Consider the following 27,343-nt stretch of genomic DNA (forward strand, 5'->3'; position numbering starts at 1 on the left):
AAGCAACAGAGACACTGAGGGGTTCTCCATCATATCATACAAAAGCATGTTAATGTTTAAATAGTGGCTTCAGCCCACCCATAGGTAATCATGAGCAGAATGCCAAATCCACTCATTCTACCTATCATGCATATCCAGGAAAAAAAAGGGGGGGTTCCCAATGTCAGAACCCCAAACTGTCTTTAAAGGCCTCATATTTGCCATAGCCATGATGGAGCACCCCTTCAGAAAGAGGTATGCTCTGTGACGGAGAAGTGGAAGTCAGGAAAAGTTGAGCTCTGTCCTCTCACCCATGCTTTGGGATCAGGTAAGGATAATCAAACTAAACTTCTATGAAATGGGTCAATATGCATGTGCTGGCATGTACTGAATGCCAAGACTTGACTTACCCTAGCGCTTCCTAACACAACATTCGTCTTAACATCACACAGGTTCTGGCTGCAGATAGTCACGTGGTGGGGTCCAGGATCTGGGGCAACAGTGGCATTTGACAACATCTCCATCAGCCTCGACTGCTACCTCACCAGTGAGTTTACCCTGGCACTTTGTTCCCTTAACCCAGTGACCTATGTTCACACCTCTAGACCCTCCAGTCTCAGCCATCTTGCCTCTCCTACCTTCCTCAGTGTAACCTCATCTCTCTCTCCGTTTAACTCAGCCTTAACTATTCTCTGTTCTAGTCAGTGGCGAGGATAAAGTGACCCCGAATGCAGCACCCAAATCCCGAAATCTGTTTGAGAAAAACCCACACAAGGAGCCAAAATCTTGGGCAAACATATCAGGACCGACTCCCATCTTCGACCCTACAGGTAAGCGTCACTCTGTCACAGCTGACACATTTAAACAGCAGCATCATTTCTTGCTGCAGAAGGCAGAATGGCTTGTGTTGTGGCTGGGGTGGGCCCTGTGGTTAAAAGAAAATAGTTGGTCTCCAGGAAAGGCATCACCACCTTTGCTGTGAGACCCCAAGAAGAAGCTGTGTGTCTCTCTTCACCTAAGCAACAGAAAGTACTCGAAGTATACAAAAGAGCAACTTTATACCTGGGAACCCGAAAACACATGGGGAGGCTCAAGCTACGGCCAGTTGTTATGACACACGCAAGTGGGCAGATGCTGTAGAGGTGAACGCAGGAAGACGGTGAGTCTAATGCCACCCTGTGCTTCGCCTTTAGGGACCAAGGGATACATTTGTAGTGTGCTTGACATGCAAGCTCCAGTCCCCAGTAGCCAGTTCAGATCCCTAGTACCCATGTAACAAGCCAATCACAGTGGCAAACACCTGTAATCATAGCCCTGGGACCATGGATCCAGGAGGATCATTGTAGCTTGGTGGGTAGCTGGTTTTGCTGAATGGGTGCTCTCTAGATTAAGTAAGAGGCCTTGTATCAATAAATAAGGTAGGGTTGTCAAAGAAGACATCTGATGTCAACCTCTGGCCTCTGAATGGACACACAGAGAGACAGACAGAGAGAGAAACACAGAAATAGAGAGACACCAGGGGTCTTGGTTCTTAGGCCTCACCCAAGAGCCCCTGAGGTTGACAGAGCCCCTGAGGGCTTTGGTACGTTGGTAACTGACACATCTCACATGAGAAGCAGGTACAGCTCCTAGTCCACTACATCCTGTTGTATACATCTTGGTTGGAATAACAGCATATAGATGATAGATCTGTAATTTCTACTTACAAGGTAGAATCCTGGTTCCATGCAAAGTACAAAGTAATTAGAGGCTTGTAGTTTTGGCACCAGATTTGTTAGCTCTCTGCTCGTTAGCTAAATTTTGGTTTTGCTTCATTTTTGGAAAAAAAGACGAAGGCTGCTTGAAACTGTCTCTTACTCCTTAGTGGTCCCTATCTGATCTGGCCAGTTACCAAGCTGAGGAAAAGGGTGTATGTCTCCTTCCTTCTCCCCTTTCATCTTTAAAGCCCTCCAAAAACTTTCCAGCTGTTCCATAGCCTACCTGGAAGGCTACCTTTTCATTCTCTGTGCTAAATAAACATGGCAGCAACCTCCACCCAGGTCTCACCACCATCAGGGACTCCAGAAACGTCTCCTGATTGGTTGGCAGGCATCTGGAAGCTTGACCCGTCGCTGATGTCAACAGCTACAGCGCTGCCAAGGAGCAGTGGTCCACCTTGTCCGACTCTGGTTTCCTTGCCACATAACTCTCACTGTCCCAAAAAGGATAATCAAGAAGGGCCTATTGGCTCCTCAGACAAAATGAAATCATGTGGGAGCTGGACAAGGGTTGCTATGATTCCCCGCCATCTCCAAACAGAATTAGAAGCAAACAGCTGCCTAAGGGCCTGAGGAAAACTCCAGCTAGAACACCTGAATATCCTACTGAGTGACATAACCCCAGAACAAGATAGGCAACTGGCTCCAGGTCAGAGGGGAAAAAGAGGGTATTGAGTCAAAGATGTCTAAGTGTGGCCTTGAGGCTCCCTGGGAATGGTCTAAGACCCTGAATAAGGAGCCATTATTTCCCCCCAAGAACCCAGTGCCACATCAGAAGCTGCTTAGGAAGAAAGAAAAGGGTCTCTGCTCCCACAACGCTCCCCTCATGTGCTCTATTGCAGGAGGTATTTGTCTCCACCTTGACTGGGCTCTCTTGTCCCATCTCAGTGTAGATCCCTCTAAATGTGTGTTGAGGGGACAGAGGGTATCGTATGAGGGTAAGATTTCTGGTACAAGGGTCCCTGTTTGCAGGCATGTCTCCTGAGTCCCCAGAATTTAGCCTTAGGGTCAAGGAGAGCAGACCTTCCTAGCTCAGGGCTCGCTTTGCTAACATCCAGACTTGACTGCTGCCCTTGTACATCTCTTCTACAACCCACTTTGTGCTCAGATTCACTGAACACACAACACCAAGATGGAGCACAAGGAACTCAAGATCTGGAAGAGGAAGAAAAGGTAGACAATTGAGTTAACCGGAGTAGGAGGGAGGAGAGGGGGTCCTGGAAAGGCAAGGACATGGAGCATCCACTCAGTAGTAATCACCCAGTGTATACACAGGCCTGGTACCTCCCTGAACTGTGTGTACCATGGCACTAACGGGACTGAGCAGTAGTGGATGTTCTGATGCTTCAGGTCCAGGGTAGGAGAGCAGCTAGCAAACCAGCAAGGCATGTCCACAATGTCTGGCTTGATCCAAGCTCAGAACAGTGATGTGGGAGGAGAAAGACAGAAGGAGAGGGAAAAGTCGGGGAAAGGAAAGGAAAGGGGGAAAGGGAGGAAAGAGTGATGGTGGTAAGGGAGAGGAGAGGAGAAAGGGCAGGGAGTGGAAAACAGACAATGTCTGCCCCAGAGCTAGGCTTTTTTTTTTCACAAGTCAACTTGCTCTTATAGTAGCCCAGGGGTAGTTACTGTCACTTCTATTGAAGGGAAGAGGAATGAAAGACCATGAGTCCACGGCTGCTAGGAAGGAGGGCCAGGATGTGAACCCAGAATCTATAGTCTTCTCATCGGCTCAGCCGCTGCCAGTAGAGAGATCTCCAATCAGAGAGAAGCATTGTGTGGGAAGGAAGTAGGGGGACAGTCCCAGCTCCGCGCCCCTGCGTGAGCAGTAAACAGTCAGTGCCCAACCCCCTGACAAAGAATCAAGGCGACAAGATAATAAGATTTTCTCTCCAAAGTTCACTGCTGTCAGTTTGCACTGAGTTGGAACAGGGGAGGGGGGGGGGTGGCATTTCAGCTCTCCTCCAGGCAGTCAGTCGAGGAGCAACTGAAAACACAAATGAAACCAGGTCCCGAGAAAACTATCACTGTCACTGCTCCCCAAACTCCTTATGTCCCCACAAGCCATTCAGGCTCACTCCAGGAGACTGACTGGCCAGGGGAAGCCTCCAGCCCAGGGGCAGGGAAAAGCCTGACCAGGTGGTGCTTTCTCGGAAGCCTCTGAGTCACTTTAGCTAATCAGATGAAGAAGATGGAGGAGAAAATGGGGTGAGTATTAAGTCCTGGGAAATTACGTTTGTCAGCTTTGCACATGCAATTATGCTAACCAAATGGTTGGGCTAATGCAATTAGGACTTCAGAGTCAGGCTCTTCTCTTTCTCTACCCTCCCTCCATCCCTAATTCTGTCCACGTCCCTTTCTCCGTCTCCACCTCTGTCTCTGTCCCCACCTCTGTCTCTGTCCCTGTGGTAACAGATGATGCTGCAGCCGAGCAGGTGCAATTAGGCTCGGCCACTCTCCCTCCCTAAGAAGTCCAGTTGAAGACTTGAAAGCCCCAAGGCCCTGTACCCCTCTCCCCTCTACTAGGAGCTCAGATGTGGCAGAGGCAGGAGCAAATGAAGCCCAGTATCACCATTTTGGAGTCTTGACAAAAAAAAAAAAAAAAAAAAAAAGAAAAAATTACAACCTTGCTTCTTCCAAATTTGGCCATGGGTTTGCTTACCACTTCCAAGTATGCATCTTGAACAAAGAGGGCAGAAAAAAAAAAAAAACTGTAGAAGCCTGGGCCAGTGAGATGGTTCAGCCAGCAAAGCACTTCTTGTGCAAACATGATGACCTTCATTTGATCCCTGAAAACCCTCAGGATGGAAGAAGAGAACTAACTGCTGAAAGTTAACCTCTGACCTGCACACAAGCATGGGCACACACACACACACACACTCACACACACACACACACACACACACACGCATATAATAATGATGCTGATGATAACGATGATGATTTTGTATATATGTAATTATATCTTTTATATAAATATATACTTACATGTTCCTAGAAAGAACTCTAGGAGTCAGAACCTCCAAGCTCTGTCCTGGCCAATTCACACTAACCAGGTATTAGCCTGATCAGCTTCACAGGGCATTTGTGTGGCCTCTGCATGGCAGCAAACACACAGGGATGCTTCAGGGGGCAGAGGCTCTTATGAACACAAACAGGAACAGTTAGCCCACTGTTTCTAACAAGTCAGGGTTTGAGGAACTGAGGAGATGGCTCGGTAAAATGCTTACCCCAAAGGCACTATGACCTGAGTTTAACCTCCAGAACCTACATTTTAAAAAGCTAGGAAAGTACTAGGGCTAGCTGGTCAGCCAGCCACATCAAGCCAGTGATCTCCAGGCAAATTAGAGACTGTCTTAAGAAACAGGAAGGAAGGCACCTAAGAGAAAACTATCTCTCCACACTCAAGCATACACATGTGTGCAGGCATATACAAACATACATGCAAACATGCATGCGCACATATGCATAGATACACACACACACACAGAGAGAGAGAGAGAGAGAGTCAAGATTTAAATCATTCCAGTCCCTTCCCATTTCCAGCTCTATGATTCCAGGGCTGAAGCGATGTGGGTTAAGGGAGCCATAGTTTTCCACCGCCCTTCTCTCCAATTAACCCATGGCTGAGCTAATGTGCCCGGAAGGCATGGTAACAGACTGTCCATTTCCACACATGCTCCTATGATTCAAGGACAGATGCCAATTCCAATGAGAAAGTTCGATATGTTTCATATAAATTGATTGGGTCTATTTCTGCTAAATGCATTATCCATTCACTCAGAACAACTATCAGAGTTAATAGAATTTGTAGCTAGAGCCATTATGTTCCAAGCACGCCCTTCTGGGGATGACGGCATTGTTGGAAGGAAGTCTTCTCTGGGCCCAGCTCCTCTTTCAGAACCTGCTTCTCACTTGGTGGGGGGGGTCTTTATATGCCTCAGAGCCTTCTGTACTCAGAACCCATAGGCTGGGCCAAAGGGCACACTATAGTTGCACACCTCATTAGCAAAGCATCGTTTCCCTTCTGATTAGCCTCATTCATAAAGAAAGAATATTTAATGGTGTTCTAATGCATCCTTTTACCTCTTCCCTTGTTGGTGTTGTAGACAACCCCATGGCAGGCTGAGGACCGGAAAGAAGCCAAGCCCCCATCTTTAGCCATGGCTCTTCACGGGCACTAGTTTGGGAGGCAGGGGGTTCCACGGCATGAGAATGTCGTAAGACAAGAGCAGGAGACCAAGAGGGCTCGCTCACCCATATTCTAATCTTGGGGAAACTCCATAGGTAGCAGCTTTCCCAAAACGCCTAACCATGGACATTCTTGGGGGAATTGCCCCACTCTAGAAGCACCCTCACTGACTCTTCGTCAGGGTCTCCTGTCTAGGAGAGGCTGCCTATATGTACCGCCCACTGAAAATACATATTCCCGGGATCCTGCATCCCTGTGGGAGCTCTGAAATGGGAGGTTAAAAATCTACCACTCTCAAGCCCTTCGGGAATGTCTCGTTAGCAACAAAGTTTAAAAGAAACGGGAGGCTGCAGCCTAGAGAAGGCAGTGAGGTAGTGTCAGAGGCATAGGGCCTCTTTCAGGGTACCATCTTTCATGAGCAAAGGCCTAGCATCATACAGCAATAATAACCACTGTTATTTGTGTAATACTGGGTGCCATGGGCTGCGCTGGGCTACGTGGCTGGTTATCTCTCTTGTTGATGCTATGATACTGGCCCCTTACAGACTCAGGTTTACAGAGATTGGCTAAATTACACATGTGTAAGTGGCCTAAAGATCTATTTCTTGAGACTCACATAAAAGGTAACATTTTTTTTTTCTAAGCCCTATAAAACCTGGAAGAACAAAGCTGGGATAAAGCGATCTTAGAAGGGTCCCTTTGTTGGAAAGGTCTTCTAGAAAGATCTTGCTATTAAGAGACAACCCCCCATTTTCTGCATTTGGTTTTGCTTAAACAGAGTACATGCACTTCTTCCACTAACACATAAGACTCCACGCTAGGCAGACGGTACCCTCCCCACACACACACAAAAAGGCTGATCTCTGAAGCTCATTGGCATACCCGCATGCACCCCAATCTTCACTGCTGCACCCTCACTAGCACCCACTCAGTTGGGGAGGAACTCTTTAAGTGGTGGCAGACGTGGTGCCACGGATACAGTCCGTGCGATTCATTCAAAGACCTTGCAACTCAGTCATTCCTGGTCTACTTCCCTGCTTTTGAATCCTGTGCTGTATGCCCTCTCTCTCTCTCTCTCTCTCTCTCTTTTCTTCTGGTTTTAGATTATCACCTATTTAGAATAATTATAGTAGCTGTTATGTATAAAGTACCTGTTTTAATAAGGCTCGGGGGCTTCTCATTGATGCACAGATTTAGCACCTTCCAAATTAACTTGTCACTCTTCATTTGGGTGTGACTTCCTTCCCCGGGAGCCAGTGTGGCTGTGCTCCAGGGAGAGAGGTGATGTGGAACTAATGTGTGATTCATGATCCTCATCACTGAAATCAACAAGTTTCGATCAGTGAAAGTGGCTTTGCATGCTGGCGGTCCAGTCAACACCCCCCAGGGGCGGGGGAGGTAGCCAACTCTTAATGACCAAGGGTCTGCTTGGTGACCAAGGAAGGGGTCGTGCTAACAGTAATTGCATGAAACTAAAGAACGGTTGAAAGCATCCTGCTTACCAGAGAGAGCTTCTCAGTATATTCTAGAGCTCTGAACTCTGGCTCAAGGGCCCACCATTTCACTGTTTGTATCCCACATGCTTCCATTCTGCACAGACCTGCAGACAGTAAGGCCAGGCAGTGTCTCTCCCATTTTATGCTTGAAAACCTCTGAGGATGGATGGTGCTTGAAAAAGAAATATTGCACAATTGTGCTGTGTGTGTGTGTGTGTGTGTGTGTGTATGTGTGAGAAAGAGTGTGTGTGTGAAAGAGTGTGTGTGTGTGTGAAAGAGTGTGTGTGTGTGTGTGTGTGTGTGTGTGAGAAAGAGAAAGAGAGAGAGAGAGTATATGTGTGTGTGAGTGTATGTGTATATGTGTATGCCTGTGTGTGTGTGTGTGAGAGAGAGAGAGAGAGAGGAGAGAGAGAGAGAGAGAGAGAGAGAGAGAGAGAGAGAGAGAGAGAGAGTGTGTGTGTGCACATGTGAGTACATGCATCTCGGGTTCCTGTGGGTTTGGGTTCATGACTGCACAGTAAACATGTGTGGAGGTCAGAGGACAACCCCAGGTGTCAGTGTGCAGGCACCTTCCACTGTTTTTTGAGAGACGGTCTCTCATTGGCCTGGAACTTCGCCATATAGGCTAAGATAGCTGGCCCATGAACTTACAGAGATCCACATGTCTCCACCTCCTCTCTCACTGCCACTGGCAGTACAGGCATGTACCACCACATATGGCTTTTGTGAGCACAGGTTCTAAAGGTCTGAACTCATCTTCTTATGCTTCCTAGGCAAGTACTTTACTGACTGAACTCATCTCCTTATGCTTCTTAGGCAAGTACTTTACTGACTGAACCACTTCCCTAGACCCCAGATACTATGGCTTTTAAGCACAGAACACTTGGATCTAAATTCTAGCAATGCTGACCACTTTAGGCAACCTCCTTCTCCTTCTGCCACATCTGTTTTTTACAGATCTAGGAGCTAGAGAGCTTGCTAGGTTCAGATCCCCAGAATCCACATTAAAGCTGGAGAGGTATGGCAGCTCACATGTAATGCTGGAGGAGGTAAGAGACGGGGAATCCAAGACCAAGCTGGCCAGCCAGACTAGCCAGCTAGGTATGAGCTTCACACTTGCCTCAGTATATAAAGAGAGGCTGAAGAAGGCATCCCATGTCACCCTCAGATGTCCACACACATGTGGACAAATGTGCAGGCACAACCACATAAAAACACATGTACCCACACATGCAAACATGTGTGGTAGATATGCACACATGTGCACCAAACATAGTCAAAAAATTCGTTTTTATATTATTAGCAGTAATAGCTCACAGGTTTTCTATAAGGACCACATAATTAATACAAGTCAAGGGCTTAGAAGAGTGTCTGAACCCTAGTGAGCCTTTCTTACTTCTCCTATTCTAGGACTGAGGAAAGTGAGAGTCAGAGGGTGAATGACCTACCATCTCTCTACAGAGTCAAGGTTCAACATCAAGGCGGCTTACTTCAAAGCCAATCCCACAGAGCACCCCTGCCTGTCATAGCAATCTGAGATACCACTCAACTGCCTACCAGCATCAAGGCAGAAGGCTTGTTTCATTGGCTGTTTCCTTTTCCCATTCAGGGGATTCAGTTGAGCATTCGGTGCACAACTTAGTACTGCTTCTCCTGAAACACAATCCTGAAAGAGCCTGTGTTTGCAATGAATCAAGCCTGCTTTGGCGACCTACACTGTGCCAAGGCCTGTGGCTGGGAGCAGGCCAAGCACTGCTCTTGAAAACTCTACCACCCAGAGCTGGTCCACACAGGCCTCCATAGCAAACTCTGTTCCCATCTGGAATGAGGACATGCGGCCCATCACTTCTCCAGCTCTGATGTCATCCTGCCCTAGATTGTGCATCGCAAATTATCCTGAACCAACTCACACAGAGTGGCACTTGCCTGTGATCGCAGTATTTGGGAGGCAGGAGATGAATAGGCAATTCAAGTGCATCCCCCGTGATAGAGTGATTTTGAGGCCAGCTTAGGCTACGTGAGTCCTTGTGGTTAGAAGGAGAAGAAAAAGGAAAGGAAAGAGGGAGCAAAGGAGCAGGGCTTTATACTGCCACTTTAGAAGCCCCCCCACACACACACACACACCATCTTGACAGACTCCAGTGAGGGTCTAGTCCCATGCTTTGGGATGGGGGAATTATGACCTCCTGGCAAAACACCTAAGGAATATCAGGGCCTTCGCTGCCCCAAGCTGAGGACAGGAGCCACCACCCTCTCTCTCCCAGCTGGCCTTGAGAAAACACATTGTTTTCCACATTTGTTTCAGTGACAGGTTACATAAGTGGAAGACAATAAATGATCCAAGAGCTTTGGGCTCAGCATGCCTTGATTAAGATCATTTAGCTCACGACTGGCAGAACACAAAGGCCCTACATCAGTGCGCAGTAAGCGCTTGTTTAGGAAGTCCGCTTTAATCATCATTTTCCTCCCAGACTCGCTGCCTCAGCCTGGAGCCCAGCCCTGCGTCCCGCTCTTGTGACACTAAATCTTCAGTGACCTTTACAGAAAAGTATTGTATTCTGCAATTCATCTGAGTCAGGAGGTAGACTGAGACCCAAGACAAACACCAAGATGGCTTCCTGCTTGCCCCTCCCCTGCCAAGAGAAAAAAACAAAAAACAAAAAAACACAGGATAGAACTGCCCTAAAGGTTGTTGAGGCACAGAGAAGAGAGAGGAGTAAAATTCAGCCCAATCAGGGCCTCCCTGAGGGGAACAGACAGACAGAAAAACCTTGCTGTGGGCAGGGACTTTGGGATGATCCAGTACTTTGAAGGAAAGTGCTGTGAATATATCAGCCTTAAATAGCACACATTATTTGTTTATCAGTGCCTGTGAGTAGGAAGCCAGGCCCAGCTCACACAGCGATGCTGAGATCTCATCTGAAAGCTTGACTGGGGAAGGAGTCACCTCCAAGCCCACAGGACTCCTGACAGTTCCTGGAGAGTGGGGTTGAGAACCCCACTTCCTGTCTAGAGACCACCATCAGTGCTTGCTCACCTTGGAAGCCTACTTCCTTACAGATGTGGTATGGGCAGGGAAAGCCAAATGGAAGGGGAAAAAAAGAATGTTAAAAGAGTGTTGTAATCTTGAAAATGGCATCCCATCACCTTTGGATACTTTATTGGTAAAAGAGCTCAGGGTCTCACCCTCAAAGGCAGAGGGTTACACAAGTGTGAACCTCAGGTGAAGACAAGCTCAAGTCCCCCAACAGTGGCTTTCACGCATAGAACACGTATACCAGGAAATCCTGAGAGCCCACTGATGGAACTCCCAGGCTGTGTCCTGAAAGTGTCCATGCATTCCATGGGCATTTAACTCTTCACAAGGCACCTCCTAAGTGCCACATGACACCAGGACGGTGGGCTGGCAAAGGGGCCTAAAAACCAAGGATCTTTCTCAGAGCTGATTGTTGTAGTAAGAAAGATCATTTCCAACAGGCGATCAAGGATATAAAACAAGATATTCATATGAAATATTGTGATACAGTTAACTTTGTTATCAAAATGTATAACCAAACCCACTAGGCAAATTCATGCCTGTGAGCTGTATACTCTATGAGTATGTGTGTGTGTGTGTGTGGGTGGGTGTGTGTGTGTGTGTGTGTGTGTTCTGTGTCCATGCATTTTTCCATTTTATTTCTTTTACTAAAATTATAAGAAAACTCTAGGTTTTTACCATTAAAATCTAACCATTTTTTAAGTCAAGAGGGGACAGGTTTATGCATTTAGAGTCCACTAAATCAACTGTCTGTTTGCAAGTAAAAGCATTACATCTATTTAGGGGGAGGGGTAGATGTCTTGTGAGGGGTCCTGAATTGCCCCATATAAACCTTCTCATCAATATTGATTGACAGAGGGTCTGTAGTCTTCCAAAACTTGTCCTGATCTTAGAAATCATGGCAACTCCTGAACCTTCTCCATGAATTTGTTTTGTTTTGTTTTTTTTCCAAACAAATCCCGGGTGACTGAGCCAGAAAGGCCTGATTTGTTTTTAGGAGTGAATATTGACTGTAAGTTCACAAGAAGGTGAAAGCAAATGTGTTCATCTAATTATTATTGTTTTAGTAAGTGACTGGCAGGTTTAATGATCATACTCTGGGATTAATGTTAGCGTGTAAAGAAAATAAGGCAGAGCTCTGGGTTATCTACCAACCTGCCTGAGGATCGATAACAAAGCCTCCACATTATTTAGCCCAGCTACCTAGGAAAGAGGACTATTTCTTTCTTCTCAAGCAGCCCTGTGACTTTGATCCTTCTAAGGAGTCCATTCTACCCATCAACTGATCCGGTCCATCAACCACTGGGTGAATAGAAGTCCGCCTGCTTAAAGTTTAATACTGCAGGGTTTTCTCAAAGATGGCATTTCAGTTATGTATATGTTTGGGATGTATGAGTGTATATATGTGTGGTATGTTAGTGTATGTACACTTGGTATGAGTGTATGCTGGGGTGCAAGGTGGGGTCCTTTCAGTCCTGGGCAATAAACAAAGCTTCTAACAAGCATATAGATATACTATCAGAGCTTGTGCAGTTAACCAACCTCTATACTATACACTTAAACGAAAGCTAAGAGCCAAAAGGCTAGGACCCTTCCGTGTTCATGGCCTCTCCTTCTCAGCTACTCAGTGAGAGTGGGAGCAAGGGTGTGGCCTGCTCGCTTCTTTCTGTTGTGTTTTGTTTACATTTTGGGTTTCATTTCACAAAGATCCATGTACCATGCTCTTTGTGTCTAGCACTATTTTAGGCTCTGGATGTAAGGCCGTGAACAGAATAGACTTAACCCAACTCTAGCCAGACTGTACTAGTGTCCAGATTTCGTCTTTTCCAACAGTGACATGCTAAGGAGGAAAGGAAGCAGGCTAAAGGACAGAAGCAACCGCGGCAGATACTGTGGTGTGTGCACACGTGTTGTGACAGTGAAATACCGAGTAAGAAAATTTCAGGGTGCTTCAAGGGTATGAGGAAAATGCTTTGGGGTCCTAGGCTTTATGGCTAGGCATGTGGCCTAGGGAAGGACTTTTGGCTCTTAGTTTCTGCTTAGGCTTAGAATAATGAAAGTCAGTCTATTGACCAGGTTCTAACAGTATATCTACTTGCTTCCTAGAAGCTATTTTGTTTACTGCCATGACTGAAAGGGGGTAGGATCCTGCCTCTACCCTGGTACACACTCATGCCAAGTGTACATAGACTTGTACATAGCCAAACATATGAACCAGCCACTCATAAGGCCTATAGGTCTTGACCATGACATGTGCCAAGACACAGCAGAAGGTGAATAGGAACAAAGGAGGAACCTTTCTGAGCAATCTAGGACAGTGGGCTGTCTCTGATGGCTGTTTTGTCCACCAAGGAAGCCATGGGCCAGTAGCTAAGGAAGACTTAAGAACCTTGTCTCATTTTGTCGATGTTACTGTTTGAAGCCTTGTATTTGTAGCAAGACCCTCAGGTCCGTGGTGTTTTTGTTGCAAGTGAGTAGGAGGCCTTGATCTAGGATACTCTGCTTAAATCAAGCCAGGACCCATTAAAATTTAAAATAGAAAGAAAGTACAATAAAAATGGCATCATAGATAACTGTTGATGTCTATTCAGAGAGCCTGTAAGTGCTGTTAGTTCAGCACCTGGTGATAGCCAGCCTCACATCTCTGTGGCCCCTGGCTTTTTCCTCATGCTTGTTGCCTCATAATTCTAACATGGCCTTGGCAGTTCCAGTCAGAGTACTTGCAGTGCAGGCAGGAGCGAGAGCAAAAGCACATCTTCTCTTCTTGCCTCCAGCTGCTCAGCCTCAAACGTGTCTCTCTTTGGGTTGAACATTCGGTCCTAATGTTCTCCCATCGGTTTCCTGTCTACTCTTAGTTTTGGGGTACCTCACTTTCTCGTGGGTTTCCAACTGTCTTAGGGCTCTGAGACCCAGACCTGGCAGTCAGAACTTTCTGTTCTTTGGGTTTGTGTCTACCTTGAAATCAGTCGGGCTGCCTATCTATACCTACCGGCCCATCCTCCAGAAGGGACATCATCCCACCAGGCTGGAAAGGTTTCAGTAACCTATGAGTCTGGGACACACAACCAGCAAAGCACTGGGTGCTAAGTAGTTAAGACATGGCTTCCAACACAGCACTCTCAGAGAGGCAGAGAATCCTAGTGACAGTACCCTGATGGTGGTACAACAATCAAGTCTTGTCTTTCAAGAACTTAGCAGGGTTCTACTGGTCTGTGTAGGGACAGAGCCAGTGTTTGAGCCACCATCACTTTCCACTTAAGCCTTGCCACCAAATCCATTATGTATAACCTGCAGATGGCCGAGTCCATGGCACCCATGTCAATATCAAATACTTTATTAGCCCAGCTCTGGCCCGATGCCAGCTTGGGAATAACTGAATTAGCCCCAAAGCCTCTCTTAACTTAATTTTTACAGCTCTGCTTTCAGAATAGTGAGTTGATTTTTTTTTTGGGGGGGGGAGGTTGTTTTTCCCAGTGACCTTTCTCTTCTCCCATGTGTGACTGTGTTTCCCTCAGGGAGCTGAGAACACAAAGCAGCAGCCATCACAGGCGCCATTAAGCTCCTGCAGATTGCTGGGTGTCGGAACTGTTTAGGGTAATTCAGTCCTGAGAGCAGCTTTTATCTCAATAGCCCTGACTGGCTGCCTGCTGATGGGAGGTCCTTCTCTAAGGAGCGGTGCTCGCCTCCCAGCAGCAGGGAATTTGGGCCTCTGGCCTCTGTCCCAGGATACTTCAGTATGACTAGCCATCTCACCTGTCTAGAGGAACTTCACGTGGAGCAAAGGTCCAATGAGATCTCATGTGAGAGCACAGAGCAAACCAGGTGCTGGTGTCACCACAGCTCTTGCCAGGTAAAGCCTCCACTATCAAAGAGCAAGAGAGCCATAGCCTGAGAGCTTTGTGTGAATGAATAGGAGTGGGGGTGTCTGGGGCAATGAATACAGATACATGCATATAATGGCATAGGTGTGCATACAAGCATGTAAGAATATGAGGCACCATATGTATGCACAAACAAATTATTTCCATGAAAGCTAACGAAACAACAGCAATGGGAATCCACCCAGAAACCGTGAGTGAGAGGGAAAGGGCAGCTCCGCCCCTCCTCACTCCACGAGGCCTCAGGCTCACTCTGTCATCCCAGGCTTCTTGTTTAACTTTTCACATGATTCGTTATCTTATGAGGTGAGAGCAACAATCCCCCTTCCTTCCTTTTCTATCGGCCTAACATGATTGCAAGCTGAGGCTTATTCGAGGATGGAGATGCTGTTCAAATGCACGATAATTAAATATGCCGAGGCTGAAGGCCTAGCGGCATTCCCAACCCTGCTGGCTCAGAACCATGGAAACACCCTCTCATCTGGAGTTAGACTTCCAGTGTTTCCCACCCACCCACTAAATATGAAAAACAAAGTGGAAGTAATTTCCAAAACTCTGAGATGAAAAGTCAGGGGCCCTACAGTTTAACCATGCAAGGTAGAGGCCCCCTCCCACACCCTCAGTATTGGATACAAAATAAAACAAAACACAGGAGAATGCACTGAAGTTCTGAGAAGAAAGGAAGAGAGAGAGAGAAAGAAGAAAAACAAATCCATATGAAATATTTGTACCTAGGACCATTTAGTGAAAGGTCAGATAGCTCTGAACAATTCATAAAACTTAGGTGGCCTTGCCAAGCCACGGCTAAATTGTACTTAGTGTGGAGTTTCCAAAAAAGGAAAAACATGACATAGCAGCAGGTTCAAAGATAAGCTTTTTGGAGATATCCCTGAGGCAAAATAGAAAACCTGCTGCCAGAGGGCAGAGATGTAGGCAAGGGTTCAGACAAGGAAGGTGCACCAAAGGGCTGATCCCAGCACATGCACTGTGTTGCTGTGTCTTGTTTGTTTGTTTGTTTGTTTGTTTGTTTGTTTCAAAAGATTCTGGGGAAAGGCAGTGATGGCGTTGAGGGCATACTTTGTTTGATGTGTAGGGCTCTCCCCCCCCCAATCTCTCTAAATCCTTACAGAAAAACAGAATTTAAATCAAACCCCGAAACCTTCAACCAACAAAATGATGATAAATTAGTTCTCTTCCAAGAGCCTCAAAATAGGAGTGAATGGAGACAGAACATTACCTTGTTTTAGCACCCAGATCTGCGTGGTAGCATGGGTGCTAGAGAAAGGAGAGGAAATGGCAGAAGGCTGAGCTGAGAGCAGCTGCCGAGACAAGGAATGAGCTGAGTTGAAGGTGCTGTGAGAACAGAGGTACAAGGTAAACTCTGAAAGAGCCAGTGTGATGTGGCCTCCTTGCCTCTGCTTCACAGGAAAGCATCCATGATAAGAAGAAACATCTGGGGCCGAAATAAATATGGAGTAGAGAAGAACACTAGACAAAAAGTAGGAGAATTCCTCAGTACAAGGGGGAAAGCAGAAGCCGCAGAGAGCCAGCTGCATGTCCTTGCCACATCGTCATGGAGAGGACTCGAGGAGAAACCCCTGAGCCTGATGGTTTGGGAAAACTCTGAAATGTGTAGCAAGAAAGTTCCAGGATTACCACTGAAGGGGAGAGAAGCAAAGAGAACAAAAGAAAGACAACTCAGTGCTGGAGTAAGTCGCAACTGTGTGATTCAATTTCAAAAGGAGCCAAGATACTTAGTCAATGACACGAGGTATAAGAAAATGACATATTAACAGGCCCTCTTCAGAAAAGCTCAGGATTCAGATGTCAAGCCTCAGGGAGGGATTAAAACATGTTTCCAAAGTGAAATACTGACATGGAATGTGAAGTCACAAAAAACAGTTCATTCCTTGCTCAGACATAGAAAGCTGAAAGATGGCTTCTTGAAAATCAGAAGGATGAGAAGCAACATAAACAGACAGAGAAGACCTGGTCAGAGATCCCAGCAGCACCAGAAGAAGAAAGCCCAGGAGGGGTGAGGCACTGAGCATGAAAATGCCTGAAGTCTCCAGGAAAAGAGACCGCTGCTCATTTAAGGGGTGCACTGCGTGTGTGAGGCTGATCCAGACTGAGCAACGCCAAAGCCATTCTTGCAAAATTTCTGGTCTTAAAGAAAGGATTCTTTTGTCCACCGAAAAGGAAAATTGGATTATTAGCTTTAAAAAAATACTAACATGTCATATCATAAGAAAGTAAGGAAGCATGTTGATAGGCCTTAGGGCAAAAGACTATATATATATATATATATATATATATATATATATATATATATCTTGTGCCTCAACTATTCTTTACTGTTACAAAGGCTTGGGTTTCATTATGGCATTTTTCAAATGCCAAGTGGTTTGGTTTTTCTTCCATGCCTCCTTCCCTATCCCCACACCCTCCCTCCTATACTCACACATATCTTTTCCTCTTCCTGTTTCTATAAAATCAACTTAAAACTGTGATTCAGACAATAAGAATAACTGAAGAAATTCAAAATGAGGAAGAATATGCACAGTAAATATACAGTAACTACAGAAATAATACTAGTAAGGGGTTGAAAGGAAAGAGGACTGCCTGGTTAAGGGAGATGCATAAAACCTACAAGAGGTCTGGAGAGATGGTTCCGTGGTTAAGAGCACTTGAACTGAGCACCTCACAACCACCTGGGGATCTTATGCCCTCTAGTGGCCTCTGTGTGAACCTGCACACACATAAACACAAGTTAATTTTTTAACTATGAGCAATAGTGAGACATAATTTTTTAAAAAGCTGAACTGCTCCAGTGTTTATATTAATGATGGTAGCAATCACATAAATATCATCCCTCTGTAAGTAAGGACAGATAAATTAATAATTACTGCATATTCAAAGTCCATTACCATATGATCGAGGAATATGATTCTCAATGTGGAGAAAACTCTACAGATGTAATAAGGCGAAATGGAAAATGCTCATATGAGCTCAGGCAGTGTATGCACATCTGGCCCATCTGGATGTGTCCATACCAGTGCACATATATGACCGTGTGTGTTCCCCACCTCTGTCACCAGACAAACCAAGAGACAGCCACCAGCCCAGTAGCAATGAGCTGCTCTAGCACTCAGATCTTTGTGCCTAAAATATCTTTTGTCACTAAGGGAAATTGGGGCTTATAGGAAAAGGTCTGATCCGAGGGCTGGATAAGGAACATTTTATCATGCCACGTAGCAAGGGCTTTAAAAAAATGTTCTTTATTGGTGTATACTTACACATAGTATGGAGTTTCATGAACAGTTTCTTTCAAACATAGCATTTTTTGGCTATATTGCAAACGTCCCTTGTCCTTCCCTTTCTCCTTCCCCACTGCCTCCTCCCGCTGGTGTCCTTTCTTCAGCTGGGCTCTTTACTCTCTCAAGTCACATATGTGCATTAATGGTTTTATATGTCTGCATAAAATCTGGGGTACAGAAACAAGAGAAAGCATGTGATATTCGTTTTTTTGAGTCTGGCATATTTGGGTTAATGGGTGTAAGGGAAGTTTGGGTTTCTTTGTATGTTGTGTAAATATGCTTTTGTCTGAATCCCAAGGGATTTTAGTTGGGCTATCGTTTGTCCACACCTGTTAATTGTCTTGTGCAGAGCGTGGCTTTTGCCGGCTGGTAATGTATGACCTTCTCACACGAGGCATGGAGAGAAGCGTGGTCTAGGGCTCTGAGAGTGTAAATGTGAGAGCGAGAAAAAGAAGGTGGTTTTCGGTGTGGCATTAGGTTTGGCAGTAGGTGTGGCATTAGGTGTTGCCATGTGGCGTGGAGCAGTTTGGAAAGGCCAGAGAGCAGAGACGGCGCGGTGGCTTAGAGCAGGCAGAGAGAAATGCTTCGGGGTGCAGTGAGCATGGAGGAGACTGGCTGCGTCGCAGCTGATGGAGATCAGTATTGACCCTAGAAGAACCCTTGACCCTAAATAGTCAGAAGAAGTTAAGGGGTCTGAGCCCCCTCTAACCCACCAACCTTTTCTTTCTCTTACTTAATTTGGGGGATTGGTGGAAGGGAGGTGGCGGCCTAAACACCCCAAACATAGTAAGAGTTTTTTAAAAGCCTGACACAGGTGGCTTTCCGTTACAGTGTGGTGATCTCCAGTTGCCCCTAGCAACTAACATCCTTTCATTCACCTTTACGGCTGACTAAAACAACATTGTGAATATAATTTACCATGTTTGGTGGTGCTTTTTACATGTGATTCAAACATAATTACATCATTTCCCCAACTCCTCCTTATCCTATTTCTCTCATGTCTGCCCCTTTCCACTCCCCCCCCAAAACTCACAGCCTCCTCTTCCCTCATCATTGTCCTTACAAATACATAAACAAGTAAACGCATAAACACAACGTGCTGCGCCCATCCGGTGGCGCCTGCTTGTGTATGTTTCTCGGGGTGACCACTTGGCATTAGACGTCCAATCGGCTGCTCAACCCAGAGGAACACTCATTCTCTTCTCAGAGGTTGCTAATTGTCTTCATCTCAGAATAGGCCACCACGAGATTTCTCCCATCTATGTCAAGAGAGCAACAGCTGCTGAAGTTGTTTGGGTCCTAACAGCCATGTTGTGGATGAAGCTTCCCTGTCATAGGTAGAAGGTACTGTCTCACTGTAGATTCTCTGGCCCATTAGCTCTCACAACATTTCCACCTCCATTTCCTCCATGTTCCCTGAGCCTTTGGGGTAGGGGTTTGATGTAGGCATATTAAATGGGGCAGAGCACTATGGCCAGTTGTTCTCACCTTGACTACCTGTGGATTTGTGTGATGATCTTCTTCTGCACAAAGAAGCTTCTGCGATGAGGACTGAGAGCTACACCTGTCTGTGGATACCAGGATGTTGTAAGGAACAGCTGGAAACTACGCTGGTTAGGAATGCAGTGGTGATAGGTTCTCCTCCAAGATCCACGACCTCACTGGCCACGTGGTGGGACTGCAGACTGCTAACAGCAGTCTGGAAATCAGCTCACCAACTGTGAGTGAGGGTTCCCTTTGCCCCCGATCGTCACCAGAATTTGTTGTTGCCTGTTTTTCTTGCTCTTAGCCATTCTGACTAGAGTGAGAATGTTTTAATTTGCATTTCCCTAATTGGTAAGGATAGTGAACATTTTTTGAGATATTTATTTCTTCTTTTGGAAACTGTCTATTCAGATATACGGCTCTTTTTTTTTTAATTGGGTTTGTTTGTTTCCTTGAATCTGTTATTGAGTTCTTTATATATTCTGGATATTGTTCTGTCTGATATATAGCTGACAAAGATTTGCTCTCACACCACAGGCTTCTTCTTTACTCTTTTTTTTCTTAGCCTTTCAGAAGGTTTTTAGTTTTATGAAGTCTCGTTTATCAGTTATTGACCTTAATTCCTGGACAAATGGCGTCCTATTCAGGAAATCTTCCCTGTACTTATATCATGTAGGAGGCTGCCTATGTTTTCCTCTGGTAGTTTCAGGCTTCACATTGAGGTCTTTGGTTTATCTGGAGCTAACTTTTGTGGAGGATGATGGCAGTGAGTCTAATTTCATTCTTTTACAATATGCCAAATCTTTTTTCATTTTTTCTTTTATTGATGGCTACCTCGGCTGTTGTGACTGGTACTGCATGGGTGTGCAGGTATCTCTGGTGTATTGATTTAAAGTCCTTTGATCATATCCCCAAGGATGGTACAGACGAGCCTTATAGTAGATACGCTTTTAGGCTTTTTTGTTTTGTTTTGTTTATTTGTTGTTTGTTTGTTTGAGGAGCGCAGTACTGATTTCCACAGTGGCTGAACCAATCTACAGCCTCCGCAGCAGTGTCTGAGTTTCCTTTGCTCCCACATCTTCATGACCATTTGTTCTTCTTTCCTTCGATAGCCACTCTGACTAGAGTGATGTGGAGTATCAGTGGAGTTTGGGTTTGTATTGTACTCACAGCTTAGACGTTAAGTATTTTTCATGTTTCTTCACCATTTACCTTCAGTGTGTTGAGAAATATTTGTTCATGGCATTTGCTCATGTATTGATGGTTGTTTGGGTTGTTGTGGGGTGTTTTTTTGTTTGTTTGTTTGTTTGTTTGTTTGGGTGGTTTTCTTTTTTACTGTTTAGGTTTTATTGAGTTCTTTTTGTACTTCAGATAGTAGTCCTTTGTCAAATATATAGAAAGTAAATATTTTTCTCTCGTGTGTAGGCTCTTTGCTGAGCATAAATGTTTGCATTCCATACCATCCCATTTGTCAGTCCTTGGCATTATTTCCTGAGCTGTTTAGAGTCCTTCTGAGAAAGTCTTTGCCTATGCCTCTGTCTTGATGAGTTTTCCATGTTTATGTCTAGCACAAAGAAGCTTAAAGCATCTTCTACAGTCATATACAGACTACATCCACTCCCACTGACCAAAGATATGACAGTTTGAGCTTCCAAAGGATACTGATTATGATTAATTAAAACTCAAAAAATACATTTAAATTCATAGATCCATAATGATATGCAAATATTTAATTGGACAACTTCAGATAAGATGAAGCCAAGTCCACATCTTAAAAAGCAGAAACAAGGAGAAAGAACTGAATAATACTGTCTTTCTTAGTCCGGTCCTATCTCTGAGTGACTACAATGCACATGAAGGACAGCAATTAGACACAGATATATTCCAAATAGTCAGTGGGAAAAGATACAATTAAAACAACACTGGTCTGCAGTTTTCAGTAAATGCTCCTAAACACTGAGCGTCAAGAACAGCCAGTATTAAAAAAGACAGAGCAATAATGAGCAGGCATTTGGTACCTAATGAAAAGGCATCACCCAAAGTCAAGCAAAGAGATACAGCTGGCAAGCTTCTGGACAGAGCCCTGTGCTGACCGGAACTGCAAGAAGGCACCACAAATCCAGACCCTGCAAAAAGCCCCAAATTAAATGGTCTCTGTTCCTCAAAAGATAAAATCAAGCAAAAGAAAAAAAAAAAAAAAAACAAAGGAGAATTCTATAGATTTAAAGAAACAAATAAATGTAGCCAGGCCTGTCATCTCAGCAATTTGAGAAGCAGATTCAAAGTCAACCCGAACAAATGTAGTGAGACCTGGCCCCAAAATAAAATAAAAGATAGATAGATAGATAGATAGATAGATAGATAGATAGATAGATAGATAGATAGATAGATGACGTGGGGAAACTCAGGATATAACCCCACTGATGAGTGTGCACCTAACATATGCAAAGCTTGGGGTTCAATCTTAAGTACTACAAAAACAAAATTAATGGATGAGGCTAGAGAATGCTCCCTAGGGATGGCACACATCAAGGGGGTAAAACCCTTGAAAACTTCAAAAGAAGGGCTTATAATGTAATCCACAGTATCATCCCTTTTAAGAGCAAGGAAGTGGAGACTGGAGAGGCCATGAAGTCACTGTCCAAGTTTTCTTCCTTGATCTGGGCGGTGGTGTTTGCTTTATAAAAACTCATCAAATAGATGTACACTTGATTTGTGTGTTTTCCTCCATGATTTATTTTAAAATTAAGAGGCTTAGCTTTTTTTTTCTTGTTGCTGAAGGTTCTTACGGTTTGCCATTCAACAGAGGGAATGAGCTTAATTCCTAAGTGGCTACTTAACACACGGGACTCTTGTATTTAGCATTTGCATCTGAACAGAGGAATAAGCCAGAACTTAAAAAAAAAAGTGTTTGTTCTAATAATATATATAAAGATACCAGGGGTCTAGGTCCATGTCACTCTTTGTCAGTCACCATCATCACAGTGTCAAACTGGTTAAAGAGCTGAGGCAGGGGGTATAGGTGTTTTAATGATTAAAAGTACATACGTTGCTTCCATCTTGTCCTAGTTAGGGAAGTGTTGGATTTTACCGTGAATACCAACGTAAAGGTCAATCTCCCTATTTTCAATAAGGAATGGTGTCATACACATTTACGGAAGGGTGACTAATCAGGCTTTGGTCTGATATTCGTTTAATGAGATGTAGGGTGCCATGGAAATAGCCCACTGTGCACAGCTCCTGTGGATCTGAGCTCAGTCAATGGTTATGGCTAAAATTCAATTCTGAGGATCCCAATCAGAGTGGCACAAAACGGTCCACGTGAGATGGTGAGTGCTTTTCTCTGCTATGACACACACGGGCCTTGAACCTGAGGGAGATCCTCATTGCTGTGATTAATAGAGATAGCCAAGAACTTATTTTCCTTTGTATCACGCTTTATTTCTTTGCTCTGAATTGAGCAGATGAGATGGTTTAGCAACAGCGATAAAACCAGTGCAATCACTGTCTAGCCTATTTTTTAAACATTGTGCTGCGTATTACTAATTGATTTGTTTCTTCTTGAAGGACTCTGCAATATACTTAAAATGAAACCCAGTGCTTAATGGATTTTTCTTTACTCAGCTGTCTATAACCAATCAGTATTCTCATGTTTGTGAGTTCTTTGTACAATTTAAATGTGAATGAGTATTAAACTAGGTTTCCAGTGTGGAGTATTGTAACACCAAGATAAATATGGGCTCCTTTTTGCCATAAAAAGACTTTTAATAAAATAAGGATTTTTTTTATTATTTTTAAGAGAAAGAAGAGGTGAGCTTCCTACCTCCTTGACCTCATCATAGCTCTCCCCCAGGGACCGTTTGATCCCCTTAGGCTTCACAGAGCTTTGAGAACCAATATAAATTCTCAGAGGAAGGAAGATAGGGAGCCTCAGATTGGTATCTCAACTCAGTCCGCCTCCCTCGTGGTCTCACCGTGACCTTAATCATCTCTCCAGACACTGGAGCGGTGGCTTGTTGCATGCGGTGCAGGCCTTCTCCTTTGCATGTCTGCTCTATAACCGCACAGTCCAGTTCCTGGATTTCCTTTGTGACACCTAGATTCCAGGGCACCCGAGGGATTAGAACCCTTGTCTCGGCCACTCGCTTTCTTTGCCCAATTCCCATGAGTCCATAAAGCCCTCACCATCTTCTAGGCTAAGGTACTAGGTGTTGTGGTCACCATGGGGCTTTGTGGGACTGAGAGTCCAATCATAGGGCAACTTCCATGCAGCCGGTCCAGCCTGAGTCGCAGCCCAGGCTCAGAGGCTGAAAAAGAAACACTACACTGCTTGGAAACGTTCTAATTGCAGGTGTTGGGAGATAGACAGGCGTTCCTGCTGATCCTAGTATTTTTAAGTGTGTGGTGTATGTGGTGTGTGTGTGTGTGTGTGATGTCTGTATGTATGTATGTACCTGTGTGTAGTGTGGTGTGGTGTGCTGCATGTGTGTATGTGTATATTCTTGTTTGTGGGTGCACATATGTGTGAGGCCAGAAGTCAACCTCAGGTGCTGTGTACCTTTTTTTCTGAGGCAAAATTTCTCACTGGGTCATGGGGCTCAACCTTTTTAGGCTCAGCTGGCTGGCATGTGAGAACCAAGAGCACGCCCTATCTCTGCCTCCCCAGCACTGAAATAGCACAAGCATGCCACCGTGCCCAAGGGAACCTAAACTCGCTGATATGACTAGGCTGTCTGGCCAATGAGCCCAAACAACCACCTGTCTCCCATCGTGACACCCAGCAGTGCTTGTATAGTCTGGCTTTTGACACAGGTACTGAGAATCAAACAGCTTCTGTGGCAAACACTTTGCTGGGTGGATCTATTGCTCCAGACCCTCCCCATCCCCATTCCTTTTTAATCCTAAAAAGTTGGCATAGGAGAACTGCACTGAAATCATGTCTTCACCGATTATCTACCTACTTGGTATACCACACTTGTTTCTCTGAACTTCAATTTCACGATGGGGGGAGGGGTTTCAAGACAGGTTTTCTCTGTGTAGCCCTGTAGACCAGGCTGGCCTTGAACCCTCCTCTGAGCTCTAGGATGAAAGGTATGTGCCACTACCGCCCGGCAAATGTTCTGACTCCTGAAGGGAATAGAACAGCTCTACCTTCATCACACAAAGTTTCCACACGTTCAAAGGCATTGAATTTGTGTGTGAAAGCATAGTGCCTGGCCCACTGAGAGAGTGTGCACCGTTAAATGCACAAGGAATACTGAAAGGTTCTTGACTCTTTTGTGGGTGGGCCTGCCTCACAGGTAGCTAAGGTTCAGATCTCACAAGCACATACTCCTGAAGAAACAAATAGCTTCTATGTAAAATTCAAAGCTCGCCTTCATTTCTGCTCCCCAGAAGCACGGGGACTATTTCTTTTAGCCCTCAGGTCCAGCACCAGTCTTCTTGATTACCAAGCTATGGCCAATGCCTTCTACTCTAGTGACAATGCTGAATTGATGCTACTGTCTGCCTGCCCTTTTAGGGTTCTAACCCATCTTGGCCTAGAAGTCATGCCTACTCTGCTTCTATCATCCCTTGTTCTAGAAGACTCCTGAGGGTCCTCCCTAGGCTCACATTGGTCAAAATCACCAGAGTTAGAACGGTAGTGCATACCTTGAGCAAGGATCCGGAAATGATTAGAGCTTTTTCCAAGCAAGCACCTTTTGAGGGACATTTGGACTAATGAATAGGGATTGTCCCCTTACAAAAAAATATACACAGTTTCATTCTAGGGGATCTGCCTCAACAAATGAATTATTCTCTTTATAAAGACACAGGGGAGCAGAGATTTATGTAGAGACATGTTAAAAGTCTGAAAACCTCCAAGGAATACAGTTCACCAGAGACCCCTAGACAGAGAAGGAGTAATTCTCAACTTTGATTCCTTCTCCAATGCCAACAAGCTCCTAAGAGTCTCTAATGTGCTGTCTACATCAGGACGATGAGATAGACAGGACTAGTGGACTAGCTGAATATCAGAGTCCATTAGCACAGTTTTTATACAAGGATTGCATCCTGACCCCAGGAAGGAGCTACTGAATCTAAAGCTCCAAGGCTTTGGAAATCAGGCGGTTTAGGAACTACCGAATTCCCCATCTTAATGGAAAGTTTGAGAATGTCTATAAGATGTCCAGAAAGAATAAAGAGAATCAATGGCACAAAGCCTGAACAAGACAAACCCAGGCAGAGAAGCCAGATAGGCCTTGCACAATAGGCAATAAACTCAGAAAGTCCATATCCCCAAGGGGTGGTGCTAGTAGGAAGCATAAATTGATTCCAAACAAAGTGAGGCAGATTTACAGGGGTCAGAGCTCTCTGCAAGAACAGGGACCACCATCACGCTCCAAAGGCTGCTGGGAGCAGCAAAATTTTGACTAGATAAATCATGACTCTGACCTGGGACAACATAGCCTCTATTCCCAAGGAATCCACTTTAAAAAGAATTTCCTCTCTGGACCTTTCCATCAGAAATTGCTGAAAATAAAAACAAAATTTTGTGTATAGAAACCACTGAGACTAATGTATGACCATTGAGTTTGGGGGATATCCTGAAGCCTCTGTTGAGAAATAGCCCCCAGAGCCTCCACGTCATGGAATGGGGGCATAAATCTTGAGGACGGGTGTCTGAACCCCACAATGAAGAACTGAGTGTGAAAGTGCCGCGTGTTTTAAACCGTCTTCACAATGTCTCTCCAGTGTCACATGCCATGCTAAGCTCTTGGCTTAGGTTCATTTTTTAACTTTCATAGGCAATCTAAGCAATAGGTAGTGTAATCTCCATTTGTTCAGATTAGAAAAGCAAGGTTTGGACGGGCCATATAGTCTAACCAAGGGCCCCTTAAACCTTGTCCATTTGCAACCCCGTTTAGCCTGAGAAGTTGTGACATGGCCTTGGGCACGTGGATATAAAATGGGTATAAAATATCAAGCGTTTCCTGATAAGACTCAAAGAAAAACAATTCTTTGATATACACATCATTTTACCAATTATAAGGGAGGAAAACAAATTTGCATACAAATGGAAGATATGCCTGTTTGACAATACAGTCCTAAGACATCAATTTCATACTTACATGCTGAAGAATGTTGGCAGGAAACTATTAAAGGTCTTTGTTTATGGTGATAAAACCATTCTGCTTTATAAGAGGAGGAAAGTTTGTACGTGTGATGAAGATGCTGCAACTCACCAGCATGCAACAGTCTCAAGTATGAGCTGTAGTGTTTCAAGGCAGCATTTACTGGCATTGTGTGATGTGATGGCACACACAAAGTTTGTGTGTGTGTGTGTGTAAAGAGGAGACAACAGTTAAGTCACAAGATACAACACTGATGAGCACTACCAGAAACATCTCAAATTTTGACATTGAATGAATTTTGGTCATTGTACCTTCATAAGCCTACTGTTGCCAAATTTCTCATGACCCACATGTTCAGTTACTACGGTCTCATATGGGGGTGTGGTCCCCAACCTTGATCTAATCCAGATCTCAAAGCTAGTCAGGGGCCAAATTCAGAATGAGACACTGTGTTCTATCTGAATCCTGGGCCCATAATCTTCTTCCTACCTCACCAGACACCCTACCTGGCCAAGAAGATGACCAGCTTCCCATGGAATGTCTTCGAACCTCTCAATCCTGTAGTTAAAATAGGCTGAAATTAAGGGGCTTCTACTCAAGATTAAGTGCTCAAGCAAGGTACACATGTTATTTCCAGAACTGAATTAACTAAAGAAACTACCATTCATCTGCCACCAGGTTGAGGAGTCTTCTTCAAATCCAAGCTGTTTGCTGTAGATACAAGTTGTCTGCAGAATGGGCTGTAAAAGTAATTTTTATTCTGCTGATGTAATTGCCATCTTAGAGCCTTTCTGCCTCCATCTACTAACCTAGGCCCAGTCCTGGAAGCTTCTAACCTCCTTACAATCTAATCTAAGCCTAGAATGCCTTCAGCCCCTGAGACTTACTGTTGAATAAGCTCACCCTTTCTAGCTCTTTCTGAACTCTGGCTGGCTTGGTTCAACTCAGTTGTTCTGGTTAAAACTCCTCTCCAAACTGACTGATTTGTCAATCTGGCTTCTCTCAGTTTCTCACTGAATTGCTCTATTTGGCCTCAAACTAAGTCTAGCAATCTGTTCTAATCTTCTGGCTCCTTCTCATTCTCTGGCTT

General features: G+C 44.8%; 1 protein-coding gene across 1 annotated transcript in view; it reads left to right on the top strand.

Moving 5' to 3' along the window:
• The window catches only part of Alk (ALK receptor tyrosine kinase), a 703,407-nt gene that overhangs the window by 620,048 nt on the left and 56,016 nt on the right, over positions 1-27,343 (top strand). The window contains exons 10-11 of the mRNA XM_060364669.1: positions 432-526; positions 681-809. Of these exons, the coding sequence (XP_060220652.1) occupies positions 432-526; positions 681-809 (224 nt within the window). The remainder of the gene's footprint in view (positions 1-431; positions 527-680; positions 810-27,343) is intronic.

This window comes from Meriones unguiculatus, chromosome 1, assembly GCF_030254825.1.
Source record: "Meriones unguiculatus strain TT.TT164.6M chromosome 1, Bangor_MerUng_6.1, whole genome shotgun sequence".
Taxonomy (NCBI): Eukaryota; Metazoa; Chordata; class Mammalia; order Rodentia; family Muridae; genus Meriones; species Meriones unguiculatus.